Source organism: Manduca sexta, chromosome 21 (genome assembly GCF_014839805.1).
Source record: "Manduca sexta isolate Smith_Timp_Sample1 chromosome 21, JHU_Msex_v1.0, whole genome shotgun sequence".
NCBI classification, from domain to species: Eukaryota; Metazoa; Arthropoda; class Insecta; order Lepidoptera; family Sphingidae; genus Manduca; species Manduca sexta.
This window is the reverse complement of record NC_051135.1, coordinates 7,603,783-7,630,402: the sequence shown is the minus strand read 5'-3', so window position 1 is coordinate 7,630,402 and position 26,620 is coordinate 7,603,783. Positions and strand designations below refer to the sequence as shown.

Sequence of the window (26,620 nt, the reverse complement as noted above, 5' to 3'; positions counted from 1 at the left end):
AAAGCAATATGTTTAGACTTTAGTGCAAGATACAAATTATTTTTAGAGTTTACTCCAAAATAATCAATTTTTATATGAGGCACCAGGTATGAAAATATAATGTGGAGTGAATTTAATTATAAAATACAAGCGTTAACTGAAAAGCCGTAAGTTTTTCTGCAAACCTTTCACGTTAAGTTTATATTTCTGTCAATTAGAATGATGCTGATATAATAGATTTTATTCACTAAACATTATTAGAAATGCATACAGTAGAAACCGGTTATAACAAGTTCGGTTATAGCGACGTATCGTTTTAACGGCTATCAGATATAGCGTCCAGATTCGGCGGTTCTTTCGATGTCATTATAACCGGTTTTGACTGTGAATGCTTTTATTAATATAAGGGACGTATTAAGAAGTAACCTCCAGTCGTGCGTCGGATCTGACACTCATCCTTTTTTTGTATATCTCTTATACTGGATGGTAAAGAACGGTAAGGAGAATATTTTAAATAGGAAGATTAGTTGTCACTTTTGAGCAATGAAGCCCTTTTCCCCATTTATATCAGATTGTTACAATCACAATTTTGTGTGCAGGACAAAATCATTTTTTTTAAACGAACTTCCTTAACGCGCCTTGCGGTAGGTGTGATTAGAGAGAAAATGTAACGTCCCGTAAGAATATACTTGTAGCATGAGAATTGCTAGGAAATAGTGTTTGCTATCTGTCATACCTAGGAGATTAATTATATTTTATTTTTATTTATTTTTATTGGGTATTTGTTACTAAAGAGAGTGTAGTGCCTTCAATCTTATTTTATTTATTGTATTTCCCTGAGTGTCTTTTAGCAGTTTCTTCCTTTATTAAATGATGCAAACGTGGTTATTAATTTTAATTTACCTAAACCATATATAAAATCGTTAAAGGAACGCATTTATCTTCTTTCGAATACTAAATGAAACAACTCCAATATTTTTATAATTTATTTCAATAGTACGTGCCTTTATTAATAAATCTTTATTGTGTCTCGCTTCGTATTGCTTTAGTTTTTAATAGAATATAACTGAAAACGCGTTTATAGAAAATTTTGCACAATAAACTACGTAATTACAGGTGTATGGCACATATTATATTACAAAATGTACAGGATTAGAGACTAGGTTTTAAAACTAATATCACTTTATTTTAATGATATAGATGATGATACAGCGAGGATGAGCAGCATAAGAACGTTTTTCATTATATCTGAAAATTGAAAAGGACACAATTAATAATCTGCTGACTAACGCAAGTAAAACCGCAGAAAATAAGATATAATTTTTCCTCCAGTAATATTTAAAGGTCGGGTGACAGGTTTTAGTGTGATAAGCTTTGATTGATAATAGCCATCGTTTTTTCTTAAATATTATTTAGTTAGGAAATATCTGCAGTCATTTTTATAATTTCATAGAAATAAAACAATTTATTACACATTCAATTATTTGAATTATCTAAGGCAACTATATGAACAAGTGATTGTTATAAATAAAATTAACAAACATTAGGTATTATAATATAAAGGAATAAATAATTAAACTACTTACACATAGAATTCGAAGCTTTGTCCCGCACCGGTGGGGCTCGATACTCGTCAGTTATTTCTAGAAACTGATAAATAGCTTTGAACCCTGTTCCGTCAAGTCTATCGTTTGAACGGAACGTTACTTTGAAGAAGTTCCTCTCGGATTCAACGTGGAATTCCTTCATCTGGCCGCAATATCTACCATACCTATTATCCTCAGTCATATAATTTGAAAATTCCACGTAATCACTGGCTGAGACAGCTTCACATCTGCAAAAAGTTTACATACAACATAAATTTTTCTGAGTTACTTTCTTTAAATTGTATAAAAAGAAACTATGGCTGCTTTATTTATTTTAGCCGCAAAGTAGAAATGTACAGGGTTTTTTTTTTTTAATTTAAAGAACATATTTCAATGTAATTTCTGGGCGTTATGAAAATTTACTCGTAGGTACTACCTAACAATATTGGCAATAGTTTTAATCTATACTATTATATAAAGCTGAAGAGCTTGTTTGTTTGTTTGTTTGAACGCGCTAATCTCCGGAACTACCAGGTCAAACTGAAAAATTCTTTTTGTGTTGGATAGCTCTTTGTTCGTGGAGTGCTATAGGCTATATATCATCACGCTATACCCAATAGGAGCGGAGCAGCAATGGCTAATCTCAGAAACTACCTATTCGAACTGAAAAAATATTTTTGTGTTATATAGCCGTTTGTTCGTGGAGTGCTATAGGTTATATATCATCACGGTATGCCCAATAGGAGCGGAGCAGTAATGGCTAATCTCAGGAACTACCGGTTCGAACTGAAAAAATCTTTTTGTGTTGAATAGTCCTTTGTTTATGGAGTGCTATAGGCTATATATCATCACGCTATGACCAATAGGAGCGGAGCAGTAATGGCTAAACTCAGGAACTACCGGTTTGAACTGAAAAATTCTTTTTGTGTTGGATAGCCCTTTATTCTTGGAGTGCTATAGGCTATATATCATCACGCTATATCCAATAGGAGCGAAGCAGTAATGAAACATGTTGCAAAAACGAGGAAAATGTTTTGAGAGCTTCCGTTGCGTGCGCTGCGTAAACGGTTAAAGTTATGCACTGATGAAGTATGACGGGATTGTTCCTCTTAAAAAGTTCTACAAAAATATATTATAAAACAAAATCCCCCGCTGCATCTGTCTGCCTGAACGTGTTAAACTAAAAAAACTAGCCAACGTATTAAAATGAAATTTGGTATGGAGACAGTTTGTGACCCTGGGATGAACATAGCCTCCCGGGAAAATGTATAGTGTGACTTTTGTAACGGAAAACTTTAGCCCCAAAAACTTTATAACGCGGGCGGAGCCGCGGGCAAAAGCTAGTAATTGAATAAGTTCACTTGGTTGTTTAAAGCTACGATTTTTAAACAAGTTTTAAGGTTATAACCCGGAGGCGCCCCGCTCCAAGGCCTTGGCAATATTCCAACTCAAACCATTGAACTCAAATTTTAAAATTTCTCCTGCATACAGGCACTTTGCTACTTTGGAGATACGAAATTTTTGACAATGTCTGTATGAATTGGATTATAGATACGTATTTAATATAATATAAGCATAATTTTACCTATATTTTTAAACTATACGTTTAAGTAAGCGACGACAGCCTAGTTGGGTGTGGAACGGACTGCCAAGACGAATGTCGGCAGGTTCAAATCCCAAGGGCACACACCTCTGACTTTTCTAAAATCATGTATGAATGAATGTGAAGGAAAACATCGTGAGGAAACCTGCACATCTGAGAAGTTCTCTATAGGAATTTCGACGGTGTGTGAAGTCTACCAATCCGCACTAGGTCAGCGTGGTGGACTAAGGCCTAATCCCTCTCAGTAGTAGAGGAGGCCCGTGCTCAGTATTGGGCAAGTATATAATACAGGGCTGATATTATTATTATTATTAAGTAAGTCTAAGTGTACCTACATACGACTCTAAGTGTATTTTATGTTAAACCGCTTAGAAAGTTCCACTAAGTACCTACCATGTACTTTGTTCTCAAATTTATTAGTATTTATTATTTTTCGATTGTCTTTTTACTTTTTATTTTACTAAAACTAAAAGCATAAATTCTTCCTTATTACATAAAAGATATTCTATATTACGGTCATCAGTTATTGATATATTAGTTTGATTGTAATAAATTTAAACAATACTCACGGTAACACTCCCTCTACATCAAAATTCGTGAAATGAAGATGAACTTTCTCGCTCTCGCCACCATGAAAGAAGTATGTACATTCTGTGTCTCGAGGATACGGACCAGGCGAGTTAGGCGAAGCGAAAGTACCATTACGGAACTCACTACTATTGTATACAAAAGCGCAAGGAAACTCTCTAAGCTGTCTCCCCGAGGTAATGCCGAAATCTGTAAAACAATTATTAAATTATTTAATCTATGTAAAATTTCATTACATAGTAGGATTAGATTTTCATGTTTTAGGATTTATGTAAGTACATTTTTTTTTATTCTTAGGGCAATACTAACTTTCTACGAAAGAATATGAGATTTTGAATCCTCTGGAGTATCTCGAAGACTGCGTTCCCCGAAATTCCATCATAAGTTTCGGTCCGTTAGACATAATAGGTTTTGGAAGATCAATTCCACAGAAGGTTTCTACTTTTTCTAATCGGCCATCAACATTGACAAATGCTTGTAGCGAATCCACATTGGTACAGCTGAAATAATAAAATATAATTTAGTCAATACTATTAGCTATAATATTCTCTAGTTTCCTATTTATAAAATACAACGTTTTAAGTTTTCGCCTACTCAACTGGTAATTTGATATACCAGTAGACTGATATTGTAGTAGTAGTTGTAATTAATATTTTTCGACTATATTTTGAAGAATAAGTATATAATATTAGATTATCTCGATAATACTCACTCCATAGAACCATCAGCAGATTTATATAAATAGAAATCTTGAAATATTAATCTAACTCTTTCTTTGCCTCTTCCAAAAAACTCATAGTGGCAATGAGTGTTCGGCGGGTAAGGCGAAGGGTAATGAGGCGATGTGAGCGTGCCATGCTTTGTGCTATCGCTGCTAAATTCTTGGTGACAAGATGAAGCTGGAACAAAAAAATATTTGCATGTTTAATTTTGAATTAGCAATATTTATTATTTAACAATTTTGTATAAAATGATAAAATAATTTTAATAATTATTATTGCAGCTATGTCGAATTATTGATTTGGTTGCGTATCCGAACGCAGACTTTGGACGACGCATGCGCGAGGAAAATGTCAATAGTGATTAGGGATGGGGAACTCAAATTTCGGAAAAGGCATTTGGTTACTTCATCGTGGAGTAATTATATACTGCAAAGTGTTACGATAAATTTAACGATATTTCTGATTTCGTTTTATTAAACATAAATATCAAATCATTATCGAATACTATGTATATACACACGTCCAGTTAAATCGAACTATATTCAAATACAGTGAAAGAAATGTACCTAAATATGGTATAAATCAATCGTGGAGAAGAATTGAAGAACGGAAGAAGTATGAATAGTTAGTGGTACCAGTGTTGCCAGAACGTTACATTTCTTACATTTTTCGTTACTTTTGACCCCCTCGCGTAACATGTAAGTAATTTTTATATTTAAGGCAATTTTCGTAACTTTTGAGGACAACGATATTTGTAATACAAATTTTTTATTGTAAACAGTTTACGAACGCATTTCTACTCAACAAATCCAAATTGAACGCACGTAAAACTGACGGGTCTTAAAAAGTATTTCACTCGTTATCACACTTAGAGATGGCTCGCCATGAAACGTATCTTGCATATATTAAAACTTGATTTTGCTTGAGTGTGCGCCCGCACATTTCCTACTTCGCGAGTCCCCGCGTTTTCGTAGCTACAGAAATGCTTGCCCAAAAACGCGTAAATAAAAAAAAACAATAATGTAACTTTTGCAGCAAAAATGTAACATTTCAGGAAACGAAACGTAACTTACGACTCAAGGGCCCTGGCAACACTGAGTGGTACACCACTAAAATTTATATTGTGAATTGACACATACTATGAACTCACATTTGTCAAGAATTAAAAGTTATGAAAATAAGTTTTTCAATCCTCGATGGAACCACAAAGCATAATCTAAGAAGCTAATTGATAAGTTTTGTTCCATTTTTACACTATGAAATAGTAAATATTTTAATTTATCGCAGTAATTAATGCTCTGTACACATTCACGAAATTAATATAACATGGTTGACACTTGAGCAATCGCTGTTTGTTTATGAATAAGAAAATTATGCATTCAAAATCATGTCGGAAACTGTGCCGTTTTTCGTCGATCGGGCTAAAGGAGGTCGCGCTAACTGTAAAGGATGCAAAACTAGCTGTGCTAGTGGTGAGTTGCGCATAGCAAAGCTAGTAGCCAGTCCATATGGCGAGGGCCAGCAAATGAAGTCCTGGCACCATGTCGATTGCTTCATAAATGTGTTATTGAAGCAAAGACCCGCCACAAAGCGAGTGGATTCTATAGATGACATCGGCAACTGGGGTGCTTTAAGCAAGGAGGACCAAGAGTTGATATTGAAGAAACTAAATGATATGGAAATATTGTATGCCGAGAAAAACAATGGTAAGTACACAGCAAAGGTAATAAAAAATGAATCTGTTGGTATCATTTCGATTAAAGCTGAGAAATCAGATTTTGAAAAACAGGTGGAGACGGAAGATGATAGGTTTTTAACATTTTGTGATTTATGCAGAAAGATTGCGAAAGTTGATGCATATACTGAAAAAACGGCAACTGTTAATAGATTCTTCCGTGAGGGAACAGACAGTAAGACTTTCAAAGGCACCTTGTCGTTATGGTGTAAGCTACTGTTACCTCAAGTCTCAAAAGGGTGTACAATTTAAAAAATAAACAGCTTGTTAAATTATTCTCTAAAATCTTTAAAACTGACCATGATGATATGTCAACACATTTGGAACAAGGGGATGTTGCTGACACTATACAACATTTTTTCAAGAAATCCAAAAATGTTAGCCCCGCAGACAAATCTACTTTGACATTACAAGACGTCGATGAATTCCTACAAGAACTTTCAAAGTTCACAAAAGAAGATGAACAGATTTATCATTTTAAAAAAATTGTAAAGAGATGCACATTAGATGACTTGAAAATGCTCATAAGACTTATTAAAGGTGATTTGAGAATCAACGCCGGCCCAAAACATATATTGGAAGGAGTACATCCTGATGCATACGCAGCTTTTCAAGCCTCAAGGGATTTAAACATGGTCTTAGACCGAGTATTGCCACATGGAAAAGGAGTTAAACATAAAGATGTAGTTCAGAAGAGCGTAGAGGCAAGAATAGCCCTTATGACTCCCGTATTACCCATGTTGGCTGAAGCATGCAAGTCTGTAGAAATGGCAATGAAGAAATGTCCAAACGGCATGTTCTCTGAAATCAAGTATGACGGAGAAAGAGTACAAGTACATAAAAAAGGAAATGAATTTAAATATTACTCAAGGGCTTTAAAACCAGTGATGGCTCATAAAGTGAATCATTTTAAGGAATATTTACCCAAAGCATTTCCACAAGGAAATGATCTGATTTTGGATGCAGAGGTATTAATGGTTGATGTTAATACTGGGAAACCATTACCGTTTGGCACATTGGGTATTCACAAGCAATCAGAATTTAAAGATGCGTCTGTCTGTCTGTTTGTGTTTGACTGCTTATACTATAATGGTGAGGTATTGCTTGACATACCAATAAAAAAGCGAAGGCAAATACTGCAAGAGAATATGGTTGAAGTTAAAAACCATGTCATGTTCTCTGAACAGCAATTGATCAGGAAACCATCGGATTTGGCCAAAATGATTGCTACGGTAAATATATATTTGTTTTTAAAGATTGACTGTTGTATTTGTAGTTTGACTCAGAGGTAATTAAAATTGTCTTGATGGTTGACTAGTGCGTTCTGAATATAATGGTGTAAGCATCATAGTAATTATTGTCGTACTATTTGTACTTTTAAATAAATACTTAAGGTTTTTCTGATTTATATTAATATCTTATCACATTTCACGGAACTCAAATCTATTTAGGCATTTTTATTTATATCATCAATTAAATAAGTTAAATATATAAATATATTATATAAATAGTAAAATCATTTGTAATTTTGCAATTTTTTTTCATTATCATTACAGGTACTTGAACAAGGCCTGGAGGGGCTAGTACTTAAGGACTTAGATTCAACCTATGAGCCAGGCAAAAGGCATTGGCTGAAGGTAAAGAAAGATTATCTGTTTGATGGAGCAATGGCTGATACAGCTGATCTAGTTGTTCTTGGAGCTTGGTTTGGTAAATATAAAAACTTATTGTTAAGTATTATTTTCGAGAAGATAAACATGTGATATCATTTAATAACAATGTTAAAATAGTCCTAACGACCCTGTATAGTTAAGATTCCTTGGTACTAGGCATGATGTCTTACATGAACTAAGATATAGCTCACCTGTTATATATTTAGCTATGACACTTTTTAGGTTTTATATAATTTAAATATTATACATCAGCGCATTCATGTGATGCACTTATTGTGTTGTGTAAATGCACTAGTTTTCCTTATTTGAACATGGAACAATACATTTTGTTCTATATTAAAAATCTTATTTTTTTTTCAACAGGCACAGGCAAAAAGGGCGGTATGATGTCGGTATTCCTGATGGGATGTCTGGACAAACAACGTAATAAGTGGGTCACAGTAACCAAAGTTCATACAGGCCATGATGATAGTACACTAGAGAGGCTTCAAAAGGAACTTTCACCTCTGATGATGAAAATATCACAAGATAGCTACAAAATACCCTCTTGGTTGGACTGTAATAAGGGAATGGTACCGGACTTTGTAGCTATTGATCCAAAGAAACAACCAGTTTGGGAGATTACAGGTATTTTTTATTTTTAACATATTTGTAGATGCACATAATCATATGTAATAATAATAACCCAGTTTTATATTCTGTCCTGCTGCTGGGCACGGGCCTCCTCTACTACTGAAAGAATGTTAGGCTTTAGTTCACTACTCTGACCCAGTGTGTGTTGGCAGACTTCACATACCTTCCCAATTTTTATGGAGATCTTAGGTATGCAAGTTTCCTCACAGTGTTTTCCTTCACCCTTAAGCAAGCGACAATTGACAAAGAATACACACACAACTTTAAAATATCAGAGGCTTGTGCCTCGGGTTTTTAACCAGTGGATATTCGTCTCGACAGTCTATTACTGTTCAACTAAGCTATTTTCATTGTAGATGCACATGGTTTTTACATATAATCAAAAGGCCTTTGTTTGTAGTATATTATTTAAATTTAATTAAAATCGGTAAAAGAATTAATACTCAATTTTTTTAAATATACTTTTGAAATATTAGATATGCTTTAACACTATGAGTCAATAAATACTCTGTAGGTTTTTATAAAGAAACTAATTTTATAAAATACTGTTACAGGTACGGAGTTGACAAAGGCTAATCTCCACACCGCGGATGGGATATCGGTAAGGTTTCCAAGAGTAACTCGCATCAGGACAGACAAAAATTGGGAATCGGCAACAAATTTGGAAGAGCTCAAACATCTTTATAAGACATCCAAAGAGAAAACTGATGTGTCACTTCTCAATAAATTTGCAGTGGCAGCCGAAAACGACGAACCGCCAACAAAAAAAGCAAAAACGACAGATAAAGTAGATACGAAAGTTAAGAAAAGTCCTGTAAAAAATAAAACATTAGATGGTTTTCTAGTTAAGAAAAGAGATTTAAATAGTACAAATTCCTCAAATGCAAGCAACTTGGATGATGATGAAATGGATACTTCAACTGAAAGTGTTGGTAAGAAGCACAGGAAAAGGAAAAACCTGGACAAATCAGATACATCTGAAGCAAGTGTGGATATGGAATTAGATGCGAAAGATATGTTGCCAGAAAATCCTTTGCCTGATGTCTTCAAAGGCAAAAGACTGGGGTTCTATCCTGATTTTATATCTTTTCAAGAAGACTTAAGGAAACATTTCGAGAGACATTGGATTGCTTATGGCGGGAACATTGTAAAGTCAATATGTTTCATGGACGTTGATTATGTTGTTCATAAAAATAAAACTATTAGTTATGAAAACATGCAGCAGCTAAAAAAGAAATTGCCTCCAGATGTGAGACATGTTAATAAATATTGGTTAATAAGATGTATAAATGAAGTAGAATTATGTGATACTGAAAAATATGCTGTTTGTGTTGAGCCCTGAATGATAAAAGTTGTTTCATTAACCAACTTAAAAAGAAGGGTGAACATTCAACGCGTTATACGTTTTTGTTTTGTTTTATGAAAATAATGTATTATTGCAATGTACTTTTGTATGTAATGCGCTAATGTTTTGATAAAATGCTATTATTAAAAAAAAATGATGTTCGTTATTGCACTATTGCCTACTGGTTTCGTGGTACGGATAAATTAATAATAAGTTCATTATTATTTGAATTTTACTTATAATAAACTGTAACAGGAATAGGTATATACTTAAGTAAAAATTACTGTAGAAATATTATAGTACATTCATGTTAGAAAGTCATCATCATTGTCTATCAGCGAACAGGCCCCCAACAATAAGACTACATACAAGTGTCCTCAACTTGTGACCGTTAGGTTGAATATAATTTTAAGCAAACTTTTTATTCTGGAATACTGATATTCCCCGGCTTAGGAACTGCAGGGCGCTGGAATCAAGTTGAGAGTTAACGACTGCAGTGTCCTGGAAGAAAGTTAGGAGGGGATATCTGGGAAAGGAAGTGGAGGGAGGAGAGGGAACCTTAGATTGGAGGAAGGGAGAAAGCCACGAAATGTTTGCGAGCCCTCATAGGCCTCAATGTGTATTTAGCAACTGTGAGGTATACACACCTAACTATGGGCTTAGGGCCGCGACAAATATCCCCCTGTGAATGGGCCTGCACTTGGTGTGGAGCCTGAGCGCACAAGAATTGCCTCCGGAGGATTAAAACTATTAGTTGGACTGAGTGTCGGTTGACGAATGACGATTACTTACTATTTTGTTAACGCGAATGAACGATAGGTACATGACGCTGACTCAGTTAGCAGGTAAGACAACAAACATTAATTGCATTTTATGAGCATGCCTGAGTCACAAGAGGAAAGTATTTACTATTAATACATATGTTATAAACACTGTGATAAACACGATTTAATAAAGCAGCTTTTATATACTTGTAGTGTGTTATAATTCAATCCCCATGAATAAGTATAGTTTTAACCTTTATAGACAAACTAGCGACCCGCCCCGGCTTCGCACGGGTGCAATGCTGACTATTTAATGGATATTATTATTATACATATAAACCTTCCTCTTGAATCACTATCTATTAAAAAAACCGCATCAAAATCCGTTGCGTAGTTTTAAAGATTTAAGCACACATAGGGACAGAGAAAGCCACTTTGTTTTATACTATGTAGTGATACGCGATTATTTCAACATACGTATAATATTACTATTATTCGAATTAAATTATAAATTAATATTATAGTATTTTTGTTGGCAATTAATAGTTCGATTTTGTACAAGAGGAGTAGGTGAGTCCAAACCAGCGGTCTAAAAATACTAGTTCTAATGGGTCATCATAGATGGCGTTGGTACCCACATCCATTATATTTAAAAACTTAGGTTTTGAACCTTAGGACATTCGTCGCGGCAGTCTGTTCCACAACCAACTAGACTATCCCCGTTACCTAAGTATGCCTAGTATTTTCTAATTAAGCTAGCTCTAATGTCCTTTAAACTGAAGCACGCTAACGGTTGTAATGTTGCTTAGCAGTAGATATAGGCAATGCGGAGAACTAGCCCAACAAATGAGAGAACTACCACGTACACATCTTACCCCCGAAGCAATTCTTGGGCGCTTAGTCTCCACACCAAATGCACGCCCATGCATGAGAACATATTTGCCGCGACTCTAGGCACACAGTTCAGTGTGTATACCTCATGGTTGCTAAATACACATTGAGGCCTATAAGGGTTCGCGAACATTTACCCTCCCTCTCCCTTCCAACTATCCTGAGAGGGCTCCTTCTCTTTCCTCTTCTCTTCCTTCCCTCTATCCCCTCCCTCCTTCCACCCTGGCCCTGTGACCGGACAGCTGTCGGTCGCCAGCGTACCGTCCGCTGGCACCCTCGGTGATAACGGTAGGGCCCACTAAATCTTCCTAGGGACTACCGTGGTTGCTAAGCCGGGGGATCGTTTGTACCTCATTAGCAGGGTACCCCCATTGAAAAACGCAGCACGGCAGCTCTCCAAAAAAAAAAAAACACGTACACATCTTTTTTTTTTCGTAGATATTAATTGGTACTCCTTTCGCCTTCGTGATTAATACCTATCGTAAAATAAAATATCTGGTTTGAAATATGATTGTGTAGGTACATTGTACGTAGATATTTATCAAGAGGTGTTCGCTTAAATATTACCTATATCGATTGGAAGAGCGTGCTAGTCAGACCATTTCACAGAAGTGTTTTCCTGTCCATTGTGCTTAGGTAGTTTTATAAAAGTGTTGTACCGAACGGTATTATATGAAACTATCATTTGAAATAAATTGCGAGGAAATCTCAGCAATGTTCTCGGAGCATCTTTTGTGAAAGCATTCCTTCCGTTAAATGGTTCCATTGATTAAGTATCTGTTGCAAATTGTTGTGGTTTCTGTAGTTTGTAGAACAAATATTTGACTGTAGTTTGTAGACCAAATATTTAATTATATAAATAAGTAGGTATATTATTCTAAATGTGTTTCAAAATTTCGTTTCATTAGATATAATTTAATGCTTATTATTTAATATTAATAAATTTAACTATATGTCAATATTTTAAAAGGAGAAAATATATTTCTGCCTTTAAATGCCACAACCGCGAAGATAAACAATTTTGTGCCGAGGTCTCTTAGATAGCGTATACAAACATTTAGACACATCCTTTACGATACGTTTATTAAATGCTTTTATGAATAGACAAGTCTCGAGTTTCACAAATATCTAAGAATATGTCAGCCTGAAGGGGGGCTCCATTGTGCTCCGCTATCTGGATATTGTGCGAATGACATCGAAACGTGAAAATGGACGAAGATACACTTGTGTTGGATATAGTTATGTTGGTGCATTTATAAATTAAAAAGATTTTAATACATCTTGATGTTATAGTTTATGTTGGAGCATTTAGGAATCGTCACCAGGCTTGGGAAGTTAACTGCTGAACTTAAACCTACAGAATTACAGACTAACCTAAAAGCGGCCTGTATTCAAAGAATTTCTGTGTCGATTTACGAATTAAAGATATTAAACTCGTAGGTACCTATCTAATGTTGATAATTGTTGCATGTGATGTATTCAGTTAATGTTAGTGCATTTACGAATTAAAAAGAAATTAAATCCGTACGTGTTGACATTGGCTTTGTGTAAACACCGTGCATATTGCACGTGGCATGTTTCATGAATCCCAGAAGTATTGTTTCGGGGCCGACCGAATCTGATGTTTATTTAAAACGGTCTATTGACATAGTCTATTGATGTAAACATGTTTGTTATATTGTTATTGTATTGCGTTATCTTATTAGACTTCTTATATGAGTGAGCTGTGAGAGCTGACGAGTATGACCAAGAATCGCAAATCTCTGCGACACTCGTAAAACTCCACGCTAAAACTGCTCCGTAAAAACCAATAAATTAAAATGTCCAAACCCATAATGAATTTCAATTAACAGGAAACATTGCCATACTAAATGAAATTCAATTTACGTCATCAACACGCTTCGAATATGAACTGAACAAAAAATATGTGATCAAATATCGATTTGCCGTAGATAGTACCTCCGCTCGACCGTAAGCACATTGCGAATCTCGTAATTGCAGCTGCATCGAGGTCCACGGCGGTGAAACAAACGACTTTCGACTAAAATGCGAGTTTTTCCCGCAGACAATTTATTCCAAAGCTGGCCAGTTCACTTATTTCAATTGGGTTAAAAATTTAAAAGTAAAAATATACTTTATTATACTGTTATAAGAGTTTTAAATCGCGAAGTTATGGTAACATACTATTTTGCATAATTTTAATATAGTTAGTTATAATCTATACTAATATATCAAACTGTAGTGTTTGTGTATTTGTTTGTTTAAAGGAGCTAATAGGAACTATTAAACCGATTTTACCTATTTTTTTTAATAGCTATAGGTATTACTCCTGAGTGATATAGGCTAGTATTTATTCCACGAAAATATTTAGCCGCTGCAGCCAAAGGCTAGTCAATTATAATTGTCATAGTTCATATTAAAAAATTATGTAATCTTTGCCATCGATATATTCAATGGTTCAAGAAGACAATTGTTATTTTATATTACTGTCCCTCCATGAATTTAAGACACATTTCAAATAATCCACAGTGTACATAATCCTATGAAATCTCTACTTTAACACATGTAACATAAAATGAAGGTAAATTTACCATATTACGTGGAATTCGTGTATCCTACCACTGTGTGTGGAAGTAACGAGTATCTCAAAACGCAGTGTTTATTAATGTCACTTGAACGTTGAGCATTATGACGTCATCGTAACAGCGGTTACAGCTTGCAGCTGCTACCCTGTGTGTGTTTAGACGAAGGAGTTAATAACATGGGCTTAGGACATAAAGTAAGGAATATGCAGAGTTATTTGATCATTTCGAAAATGCAATAGTAAGTAGGTAATGTGAGGAAATAATTTTCCCATATGTAAAGTGAATCTATGAAGACAAACATAAAATTATTTACTTAAGGTGGTAAGTCTACAAGTATTGGCATTTAGTTAGTTAGTTTCGCAGTTGAAGAAAAACGTAAAATAATTAATAATCATGGATATTTCGGCCTTTAAAATTTAATATGACGAAATTTTAAAGGCAGAAATATCCATGATTATTAATTATTTTACATTTTTCTTTCAACTGCGAGAACTAATCACTAACTAGACGTGAATTTAAATTGCCAATACTTGTTTAGTTACCCAGATTAAAGCCGAAACAAAATGTATGAAAATGGACCTTGAGCTACCACCTTAATAGGTATCTGATCTATATATATTTTTTCTCTGTTAAAAAAAATGATATTTTTTTATTCATTCTTGTTATGTACCTCTGAGATGTACCGTGTAGTAAAAATCTCAGAACAAGAACAAGCATAGAAGGAATCTAAATTACCCTCATATACTTATCCTATTTTTTCAAATAGGCCAAAACCGTTGAAAAGAACGAGACAAATATTATGTTACTAAGGTCGGCTTGCGTACCCTTTAAAATAACCAAATGGTTACCTTTGGTCATCTTTATGATGCCGAATTAAAAAGCAAATAAAATGTCAAATGTTCCAACTTGCCAATCTCAAAACAATGTCACAAACGCGCCCAAACAATTCAGTTACGTTATACTTCAGCGCGTGCTTTTCAAAAGTGGCTACATGTTTTGTAATATTTTTGTTGTTAATTTTAATAAATACACAGTGCTGTTTAAGTAAAATATAGCCCTAGGAACAAGCAATGGCCTGCGTTATTGTGGGGTGTAAAACTCATTCTTCTCGTAAAGAAAATGAAACTGAAATTATCAGCTTCCATCGGTGAGTAAACAAAAAACCTAATATATTTGGTTAAACCCTGTACATAAGTGCAAAAGTGTTATTAATTATACTTTATTATGCTGTAGTCATATTATAATCTGCTATTGGCCATTCGATCCAGTCATTATTAAGTATTTTTCATTTTTACCAATTTACGTAGTCGTGTTCAATAGTGTTGTGCTGCATATTCTGTCGATAACATAGATGTTAGTATATTGTAGTTTACTATTTTGCATAAATTGACTTTTACTTTCAATATACGGTGGTGTAGTGGTAAAAGCCACTTGGAAACCGTGCGCGAAGGCTGGGGTCGAAGAAACTATCTGATTTTCATAGTGTGTTTCATACAATGTGTTCTTTGCAGATTCCCCACAGATGATGCTATGAGGCAAAAATGGATCGTTGCCATAGCTCGTCCTAATTGGCATTGGAAAAAGCAGCACCGTGTTTGCTCTAAGCATTTCGACAAAGTTTTATTAACATGGAAATAAGCTATCAAACATACTTATGTGACATGAATGATACTGCTGTGTTTTAATTTTACTGTCCCATTTTAGTAGCTACTGTCAAATCCCACCTCTTGGGTATCTTTTAATGCCTAAGAAAGTCAGAAAAGAACAGAATGCGTACTGGCTTTCTCCTAGACGAAATTCCGGCCGATTTCTTGTTTGTTACTTACAGCGGTTTCCATTCCTTCCGAAATTTCTAACATTTTCTTAATTTAATAATCTAAATGCTAAACCATTTTTGTGTGAATGACGTTTCGGAAGGCATGGAAACTGCTGTAATTAGCAAATGAAAATTGGACAAAATCTAGCTCGAAGAAAGCCGGTAGTTCTATAGTTTATTGTAATTTAACAGCTTCTCAACGAGTGCTTTTATATACCCAGACTTCTTTTGGTACTTGAATACCAAATCAGGGTTTTGATATCCTTTTTTTTAGCCTTTATCTAAAATAGAAATTTGCAACGGTTTGTAGTTGATCGAAAAGTGTTTATTTTAGCAGGTCTGTGAATTTACCATAGCCGATAGACAAAGCATCTATCGATATCGATAAGATGTCAAGGGATCGCAACACAATTAAATTTCTTGCTGTCTAAGACAGAGTACACTCAAATGTCATAGTGTTACTTCTATGCTTGTCATTGTTCTGAGGTAAAAATAACAAAATTGATCAAAGAGATTTCATTCACTGTGAGTTTGAGGCATACTTTGTAAAGTGAATACCTATCTATGCTTTTACGTGATTTTATACAGAAAACATTGATAGAATTTTTGCCTTTGGTAGGTTTACTAACACCAATTATCACCGAAGTGTTCACAAGGGAAAAGTTATTGTTGAAAATCTCCAGTTCTTTCGGAACGGAAAATTTAACCTAAGTTCTACCAGTTCACATCTTATCACTACCATTGGACCATAGAAGTGAGGTTAAAGAACTGAAATCTATTCCTTAAATACTGTTATAAAATGCTTCGCTCAATAAATTATTTACGTTTGTAAAAATCATCCATAAAAATAAGGAAGGAAAATTATTTTTTAAGTTGCCGGTAACACTGTCTTAAGCCATTTCAAACATTTTATATAAATTAATATTTATACATAATTAAAAAGGGTAGAAAGTCGTTAAATCATGTTTTAATTGTGCAAATGACCGTATCGCATAATTAGTGCTCAGCGATTGTTAATCCATTCATTCATTGAATACAATATCAAAATAACGTCAAATCACACGCACCCGCGTCTCGCGACAAAGAGCATAAATACTTGTAAAATGTTGCCCGATGGCTGCAATTTCGTGTAAAGTGCTTTAAACAGAATACAAAATAGTGTACGCAGTCGGTTAACCGAGTGTAGGACATTGTCGGACTACGAGCTCACTAATATGTTACACCACTAGTATTCATATAGCGGTACTGAAACCGCAATCCTTTGCATGCATCCAACTAAATATAGTGGAAAGCAATACCGCGCCGGTAGCGGCCGAGTTTAATTAGTTTGAAGAAATAAGCTGGGGAACTTCTGTTCGAAACTTCGCTATCTACCTTGGCGTCCATTTTACAAGACAGATATAAATTATAAAATTTTCTTATAAAAACTGTCCGTTCAAGTTACTGTCTAATGGATTTATTTCAGGTATTACACAAACGTCGTATGAAACTCTGTAGTTGAAATCGAGAAAGATTTTAGAATTTCCTCGCGATATTTTCTCAATGCGGCAGGGCGTAACATTTTTATTGACTTTAGAGCTCGAACCGTACTATTTGCTTTCAGAATGTAAATATTTATTAACTTGTGCATATCTTAGCTTCTGTAAAGCATCTTACAGCGTATTAAAATACCAAAACCTGTTGATTTATACTGTAAATGTATTTATTATAATAATTTGTTGTAACGTAGAATTATTAATAATTTGTTTACAGCCGAGGTTTGTCCGTGCCCGTGGAGGGTTGCCCATAATTATGTCTGCTTAATTGCTTCTTCACGCGCTTCAGTTACAATAAATTAATGAACGCACTGTTACACAAACTATTGGCCTGATTTAAAATACCAAAAACATTAATAAAGCTATGGGAAATATAAACTAACTTGAATTTACAAAATTGTGTAGGCATAGGCTACACAAAAATCTGTGTGGATCTGTTTAAATTTGGATCTAAAAAGGCACTGAACAGATTTTGAAATATAATAAATTCAACTTTTTACCCAAAGGCAACATACAGGTCAGAACCTCTTAACTTAGAAAAAGAAATATAGAATGTGTGGGATGTGGGACACACTAATATTGAATTACTCGTTTGTCACGTTACTTTTGTACTAAGTACGTCTCCTAACTATATATTTATTTAAAAACAAGTCTTGCTTCGTTTTTCTTCCTATAGAACCTAACAATAGGAAACAATGAGTGGAAAAAGGATACTCAAGGACAGTAGCGTAGCTAGCCCTATATCTATATTTGTTGGGGGTTCTTCAGGGCAGTGCGAACTTTTGGGCGCCCGCTTCGTTAAATGTAGATATAGGCCAAGAGGGGCCCCAAAGCTCAGGGACCCTGTATACTGATACGGCGGTAGCTACGCCCCTGCTCGAGGGACATAACATCCTTACATCTCAAATAACTAATTCATACACACGTAAGATTAGCAAATTCATAAACATCACGAGATGCGAATCATTTCGCGTACTCGAATGATAATTTTCTGAATATGCAAACGCCGCCGGCTCAGTTCATTTGAGCGCGAAAAGCTCCACGTGGGTATAAATAATTAATTTGTTTTTGCACACACAAGACTGAGTACTACAGTTGTGAGAGTCGTTGAAAATTTAAAACTGCGCGAACCAAGGCGTTTCCATCAGTTGCGCTAAAAGGTGTAAGGTTCTAAGGTTTCATTAGTTCATGCTCTTTCATGTGTTCCTAATGAATTGTAAGCGGTTTGTGTTTACTTATAGGTTTGGTGGATAGACACTAGAAATGTTTAAAACTTTTATATAACTCCCTTATCATTCAAAATCGTGTCTATTTAGATCAGGTTTGTATCAATGTCACCTTAAATGTCTTAAACTAGCATATAAAATAAGTTTAAAATATCCCAACTTATAAAAATCACACACTCACACCTTTTATCCCTGAAGGGGGAGGCAGAGGAGCAACTAATACACCCACTTTGCCGTGTGTATTCCGTCCCATTATGTGATATGGGGCGAACCAATCGTTATATCCGGCACAAATTTCCGACTCCGGGCTGACACTGAGTAGAAAAACATAATATTACTTTGCCCTACCCGAGAATCGAACCCAACACTTTTAGTAATAAGTAACCCTTAGTAAGTATACCTAACACTGCAGTCGTGCCGTAATGAAACTACATCAACGAGGCAGTCAAAATTACTCACAAGATCCACTTCCAAATATACATTTATAAAGACAAACAACGGTTCCGAAATAATTTGAAAAAATTAAACACTTAAAGTTCCGCTATTTTTATTATGCAATAAACAACAGAACCCGAAAACCGGAGAACACGACCCGACATAATCATAACTCGGTCTTTTCAAGCGGTAATTGATTCACATTGGAAAATCGTTTATGTGAGGATCTCGGGTCGCTCAAATCGTGGTAGTTCCGGTTGGAAAGTATAAAAATCCACGCCCCATTTCACTCTCGGGGAATTTCTTTAAATCCTTTCGTTGAACGTGCTAAAATATTATTTCTAGATCTTCACTGCAATCCATTTCATACCTATAAGCAGAGGCGGCCTTTGGGGGAGGCGAATCCAGCAACCGCCTGGGGCCTCGCGCTTACAGGGGCCTCGCGCGGTGCCTCGCAGGACCTTTTTTTACGTTCTTACCGACGAAACTGTTAAAACAGGGGAACGTTTTTTTACTCTGCCCGGGGCCTCGCGTCTGTTCTTTTTGCTTTCGCCTGGGGCCTTGCGTCGTTTAGGGCCGCCACTGCCTATAAGTTGTCATTTTCTAGACAATAGATCGATTTAGAGATGTTTGAGTAAGGCCTATGTTTTATAAAAACTATTGATATTACAAATCGTCAGGGTCTGAATATAAATCATTTGGTTACTAAACAAATCTATTTTGCAGGTCTTAAGAAACGTATTATCACACAAAAAAACAGGTATTTTCATTACGTTCCTAGCAAGAAGACGTCAACAGAAATTTCGTAACTAAGTTGGATCAGCCAATCATTCCCCTCCAGAGAGTTGTATTTCGAAACACGGGTAGTTATAAACACCATCTACGGTATGAGCTTAGATCGTACTATTTCAATCCCAGACGTGTTCAAACTATATCCGTATTGATATTATTCCACTGCCAGTCGGTCATATAATTCTGATAAGCTAAATTTGATTTCGATGCGAAATGAGGCCAATTAATATACATGGAAAAAAGTTACGTTGATTTAATTAGGTCGCGGATAATAATGAGTCAATTACTGTCTGCCGATTTGCAGATTTATTTTATTTATGTTAACGGTGTGGGATTCATCCTGATGAATAAATACCTATTTAATATATTTATTATAATAAATAGTTTTCGATGTTATGAAGCGTTAAAGTTTAAATGCGCACTCTTGACCCACATGACTCTATAAACAAAACTCGCTGTAATAACTTCCTGATTATCCTCTGTACAGAAAAATAAGCCGACATACTTTTAGCGACAGCGACGTTCGGGATGTGTTTCGTCATTCGACATTAATTTTCACTACACTGTACTACATCAGCTTTTTTAAAAATAGTGCAAGTAATCACTTTGCCGCACCAGGAAAAAGTAACAAAACCCTACATTCACAGCCTTTTGAATTTATTCAAAGTTAATTGAACCGAGTTCCTCACTCATGTATATTTACCCAATAGTTCCAGCGGAATGGCGCGCTTATGCCCGTTATAACATTTTACAACAATAACCAAAGCCCCTTTACTTTTACGCTCCCATTCAACGATTTGCCGTTGAAATGAAATTCAAAATTCTGTTAGTCTCAGGTAGGTCTGAAAATTTCGACGATATTGCCCCGGGATGCTTACTCTATCCAGTGAAAAGGCAAATATCCGTGCTTGCTTGTATCAAATATTTATAAGCATGTACCGTTTACGAACACGGTACAGTATGGTAACATTTTTTAAATTGCCTGCGGAGTACCTATAAACACAGTTTCTGTAAGCGTCTCGTATTTTCAATAAGCCGATATTGCGTGTAAACACGTGGTATGTATGAGTAACTAGTATGTGTTTATACTAAATTAAATACGTATGAAAAGGTGATACGAGTGAATTCACATTTCGCTTCGTCGGACAAGAGTTCAAGTTTGGAAAAATCACGACCTTGGTTCGAACTAAATATTTCATATTTATAAATACAATCGTTTCGTCATTAATAATAGTTATTCTAATAGAGATTCCACTTGTATCATTAAGCGCATAAACCGATGAAGTTAGAAAAAAAATCTGATGATGATGATATTGTCGATTTTGCTTTCACAGTTTGCCCATTCATTTCATCTGTCGCGCACATGCGAGCGGACAAAAGCGAGAATGTAAATAAAATCGCCGCAACTCAAATCCGATTCTGAACTTACATAACGAACCGGTGAAGGAAAATTGTTGGATATCTCAAAAGTGCACATACGGCGCTGTTTGGTTATTACATTTGCACATTTTATTATTAGTCCAACCTGTATTATGTATGGCAGGTACTTACTCTCAACTAACTTTCTATAACTGCATAAGGAATTATTTCATATTTCTTTAGATAACAATAGCCCGATTAGTAAATACAGTTAATATCCCTAATGACGACGATAAACCTTACTCTAGATCGGCTGGGGCGATGTGATCTGCTGGCACGGCAGATATTTTTAAACAATTTGCAGATTGCGCAGGGAATACTGCCAGGATGTGATTAATAAGCAGCAGACTAACAGCCATTTTCAATAAACGATCCCAATCTCAATCTTCAATCCGACTCCGAGAATGAACCAATCAAAATAAGTTATTTGTAAGCGAGTCAAAGAAAACTTTTGTCTGATTGGTATATTTTTAGATAGATCGATTAAAGCAATTAGGATCGTTAATTGAAAATGGCGTTTAACCGTCATTATTATTGACAGTCTCTGATGTCAGGTGGCAGATTCAAGCATCATATGTTGTTATATTTCAGAGGTATAAAATATTTACTAGAAAGCAGAAGATAAATGATCAGAGGTTAGAAATCAGTAGGGGTGAAACGTCAGACAACATAATAGTAGTAAGACAGAAGACGGTACAGAGAACGTAGAAAAATGCTGTTTGTATAAATAATTTGCACACGTATTTGTATGTAGTAGTGAAAGAAGGCGAGATGTTACACTTCGACATGGAGATAAATGTTTGTGACTCACGAACACGTTCTGATTCTGAGTCAAGGTTATGTGAAACCGCAAGTTTGCTTTACTACGCGCTACCTCACTCCTGAGATACTTCCGTAGACACATAACTTATAATATTTGAACTTATATAAGATTAGATGTATGTATATTTTAACGACTTTCAAGATTACAACATATTTAATGAGATACAGGAATGTCATGTGAGGTGTTTCTTAAGAAATGCTCCATTGAAAATACTAAATCTGAATAACAATTCCCACAAGTCAATCAAATTGTGGCAAATTCATGCCCGTTTATTACCACCTAATTTGGAAATAGCACAAACATGCCAATAAAGGCAAATATCCATCATCACACGCACCGATTTACAGCCAATGAAAACTATCCCATTCTAAACAGCGCAGCGCGTTACATGCAATAGCTCGTTATCGACGCACGTCCAACGCACGGTTAATGTACGATTCGGGAACAAATACAGTTGTATTCAAATGATTTGCTTTGTACAGCGGCCGTCAACATTTTCACAGTAGGGCTGTCAGAGGGATTTTAGTTATTCATGGTCGTTCCCCGGTCGGCGGTTAATTATGACGGGACCTGCCTCGTCGAGTACAACTTTCAAATTGGATTACTCGCACCATCGCTCTTGCATTCTAGTTGACAACTCATAGACCAGCATCCCGGTAGCCCGTCGGAGTTGTGCACCTTTTTTTGTCGTATTTTCCAATAATGAACTTAAATGGGCTATAATTTTTATTGGAAAAAGTGAAGCGTTCATTTTAAAGTTGGTAAAGTATAATAAAATTATTAAAATTTTAGAGAGGAAAAGAAAGAAGAAATATGTGAAGTATTTGTAAACTACCGAGTTCATCGGTCTCGCAAAATTATTATAGATTTATGATATTTATAGTTCTGAACATATACGTATTATAATAATACAACCGAAACCGGCATGTCTGTATATTGATAATAAAAAAGTAAGAAGGTGACTAAATAAGAATAATAGAACAAAAAACCGAATTTTTTATTTTTCTGTCTGCTTTTCTATTCGTTTATTAGCGCATATCTCTGAAACTACTAAACGTATTTGCAACTAATTTTGACAGGTGGACAGAGCATAATTGGGAGCAAAATAGGCTTTGTTTCATTAACATCGGATATGAACAAAATGTTACTTTAAGTTATTTGCAATTTACTTAAAAAATTTGGTTAAAATTCTTCTACGCCGACGGAGCTGTGAGCTATTTATATATTGGAAAATCACATATTATGTGACATGCACACGAAAAAAACAAACATAAAATGTGCAATATTTCTCCATAAAAATGAATACTTTTTATAAATAAAAAAAATATTTGAAATCGGTACACAATAATAAAACGCAAAACTTGACGCTTTATTCCAACTGCCGACTCTTTCCCGGAAACGGCGTGGAAGCGGCAATTCCCTTTTTCGAAATTCAAAATTTTCCGCATCCATGATGTGACCTAAAAGCTTGATCTAGGCCGACCGGGGATGTTGCGATTGGTAGGTCATGTCTCAAGTTACGAGATCTAAGATTACGCAGTAATGTGTTCGCTGAGGAAAGTTTTATGTTACAGCCCACTAGAAGTCTTTACGATATAGATTTTTAAGCGAAATCTTCTGGAATTCATCTTAATGTAACTGAGATACTACATATATCGAGTATGCAATCGCTTACTAAACTAGCGTCCGGTGATGTAGTGTAGATTCTTACCAGGACCCAAGATTTGACTACCCTAGACACCGGGACAACGCAAATAAAACCCATTTCTACAAAAAAAAAATAAGCATTAAGCCACTAACCCCCTTCCCCCCAACTACTGGTACATGCCATAAAACTTGCAGTTTTATAAAGGTTTTATTTTAGGCATTTTCCCTTCTCCATAAAAGCGCCGCCTGGGACAGCCCCTGCCGCACCAACTACGCTACGCTTCTACTAGCCTCTTTAACTAAATTGTTCACTAGAGCGAAACCCATGACGCACTAGCATGCAAGTTTATTGAAAACAACAAATTATATTTTTCAATGTCATGAACAATTGTTTGCACAAAATTCAAACACATTCCTAATAGCCTCACGTCTTGGCCGTAATTCAACAAAATCTAATTTACAGAGCCCACATCCAATCCAATTGTACAATTGCCGCAAACGAGCACGAAAACTCAACTGCGGCATAAGTTTTCAAGACTCAGTGGTCGCGACACCCGTCGCACAATCACAATTTGCTGCTAAAGTTACCCCACTGGCTTAATCCACATCCGAACTCAAATAACACTCGTAATAACTCTAATGTATCACGACACCTAATAGGCTAACTATCTGTTAGAAGATATAATGTAATTAAGGTTTCATCTTGTGAAACTCACGAGGAACTTAGCTAATGAGTTACTTTAGTTGGAAAATGTGGCCTCTCAGACTTAATGGCAGGAAATGTGCTTCTCATAAACTTACTAACTTTAAAATGTGCGTGGAAATATTAAACGTTTTGCTATAGAAATATTTTTTTACCACTTCATGTAAAGAACTTATTCAATGCGGCGCGGGACAAATGTGGTGACTTTTAGTAGGCGGCCATTGCGATGTATTCAATGGCAATGCTGGGTTATGAATCAGACTTTTTATTGCATATTATAATGGTCTCTCTTACTATTAATTTAGTGTTCATGGTTTACATGATTTTAATAACACGAAACTCCGTACACAAGAAAATATAAAATGTTTCAGTAATATTTTATGTGTATCACGTAAAATTCTCTGTATTAGTAATTCGTTCATAAATATTCTTGCACAACAGGGCGGAGATTTAGTTTCAATCTACATTTAATTATAAACGGGAAAAACATGAAACATTCTCTTAAATTTGAAAAGAATAAAGAAAACAGAACTGTTATGTCGATGTTATAAAGCAGCACAATGATATTTCCTTTCAACATTTTGTCCTTTCCTTTCCGCTGATATTTAAATAAATTACGAGCACTCCGAGTTAATTAGTCTTCATATAACTTCGTAAAACTCCGAACATGATGAAAGCTAGCCATTTCTCACCTTTTTGCTTATTTATACCGAATGTAATTATTCTGACTATGTTATATTTCCCGAGTGCCGCACAAGTGGGAGTATATCTTTGTCAGAATCAGCTTAGTGTCAGTTCCTGTGGGGGCGATATAATAATTATTACAAAGATGTTTTTACTGCTGTCGGAAAATAAATAACCAGAAGATTGTATTTGAAATGTTCGTGAATATGTAAGGAAGATTTATTTCGAAGATTTGGATCCTACGGTGATACTCGTTTACTTGAATTTTATATGAATCAATAGCAATGTTGAAGATTTTTAGTTATAAAAGGGCTGGCGTAGTTTTATTATACCTTAGGTTGCGTTTAATTAGTTTATTTTTAAAATACTCCATTATGTCTAGTTTATTACGTTATATATGTATACCATACCTGTATATATTTTGTCAATAAAACTATTTTAAATATATTCATCGTTTCATGAAGGTAATTGATGAGTAAAAGTTTTAATTAAGATAGTTTAAAAAACTAGTCATGAATACGGATTACTACCTTGACTTTTGCCATAAATTTGCCTGAGTCACGGGCGGCAAAAACTGTGCAATCTTGTACAGGTACGTTTTGCAAATACTTCACTTTTATTAATCCGTTCGCGAGTTCTCCAGAACTGAAGCCATTTATTTTGCCTAAAGATAAACATGCTAAGTAATTTATCTACAAAGTGTGATAAAGAAATAGGGTACGTAGTCCTTAACTTTTCTATGCATTTGATGCTCTAAATTTTATAAGATCAGTATTTTTGGCTCAGTAATGTATTTCTTGCGCAGTGTGACATCGCTGTGAGGCCCTAGGTTCGAATCCCAAGTCCGGAAATGGGATATTGAATTTTCCGTTTAGTATTAGCCTGGAGTTTAGAATTTATGCCTGATATGGCAGGCTGGCCAGCTGTCGGGCCATAAGACGGAAAACAAGCGAAACGTGAGTTCCTTGGTTGTAGCTCTGCCTACCCCTTCAGAGACAAGAGCGTGATTTGTTTGTGTGTATGTATGTAAATTTTCTACAGGAGCTTACTGACATTCTGGGCTAAACATCGGCCTTGCCTCATTAGAGTTGGGTCCTTTATATTTTACGTTACTAAATATGCTGCAAAATACCTATTTTACTTAATGGAAGCGATATCTGATGTCATGTTAGATTATGGTATTAATTTTCTCGAGGAAGGATCGAGTCGCACAGAAGCAAGTTGAACTCGTAATGGGATGCGGGTAAGTCAAAGTGAAACGATGCAATGTACTAGACTGCGTTATGGGCTCAATTTGAACGATGCCAAAGGGGAAGTGGACACAATCTTATGTATGTGTACCTTTAGATAGTTAGGTCGTAATTATTCATTTATTTATTGTGAATAGTACGGTTTAAAAACAACTTACACTGTTAATTATAAATATATATATTTTT

At 35.2% G+C, this 26,620-nt stretch overlaps 2 protein-coding genes across 2 annotated transcripts in view; one reads left to right on the top strand and one right to left on the bottom strand.

Annotated features, from left to right (window-relative positions):
• Positions 1 to 951: 951 nt before the first annotated feature.
• The window catches only part of LOC115453761 (suppressor of lurcher protein 1-like), a 332,327-nt gene continuing 306,658 nt past the window's right edge, over positions 952 to 26,620 (bottom strand). The window contains exons 11-15 of the mRNA XM_037440969.1: positions 4,469 to 4,655; positions 4,066 to 4,256; positions 3,738 to 3,945; positions 1,566 to 1,813; positions 952 to 1,227 (exon numbers count right to left, since the gene is read on the bottom strand). Of these exons, the coding sequence (XP_037296866.1) occupies positions 1,163 to 1,227; positions 1,566 to 1,813; positions 3,738 to 3,945; positions 4,066 to 4,256; positions 4,469 to 4,655 (899 nt within the window). The 3' untranslated portion in view covers positions 952 to 1,162. The remainder of the gene's footprint in view (positions 1,228 to 1,565; positions 1,814 to 3,737; positions 3,946 to 4,065; positions 4,257 to 4,468; positions 4,656 to 26,620) is intronic.
• LOC115453760 (DNA ligase 3) lies at positions 5,533 to 10,834 on the top strand. The gene is given in 5 exon segments (XM_037440968.1): positions 5,533 to 6,442; positions 6,445 to 7,445; positions 7,770 to 7,923; positions 8,250 to 8,513; positions 9,074 to 10,834. Coding segments are annotated over 5 exon segments (2,784 nt in total). The 5' UTR covers positions 5,533 to 5,865; the 3' UTR covers positions 9,862 to 10,834.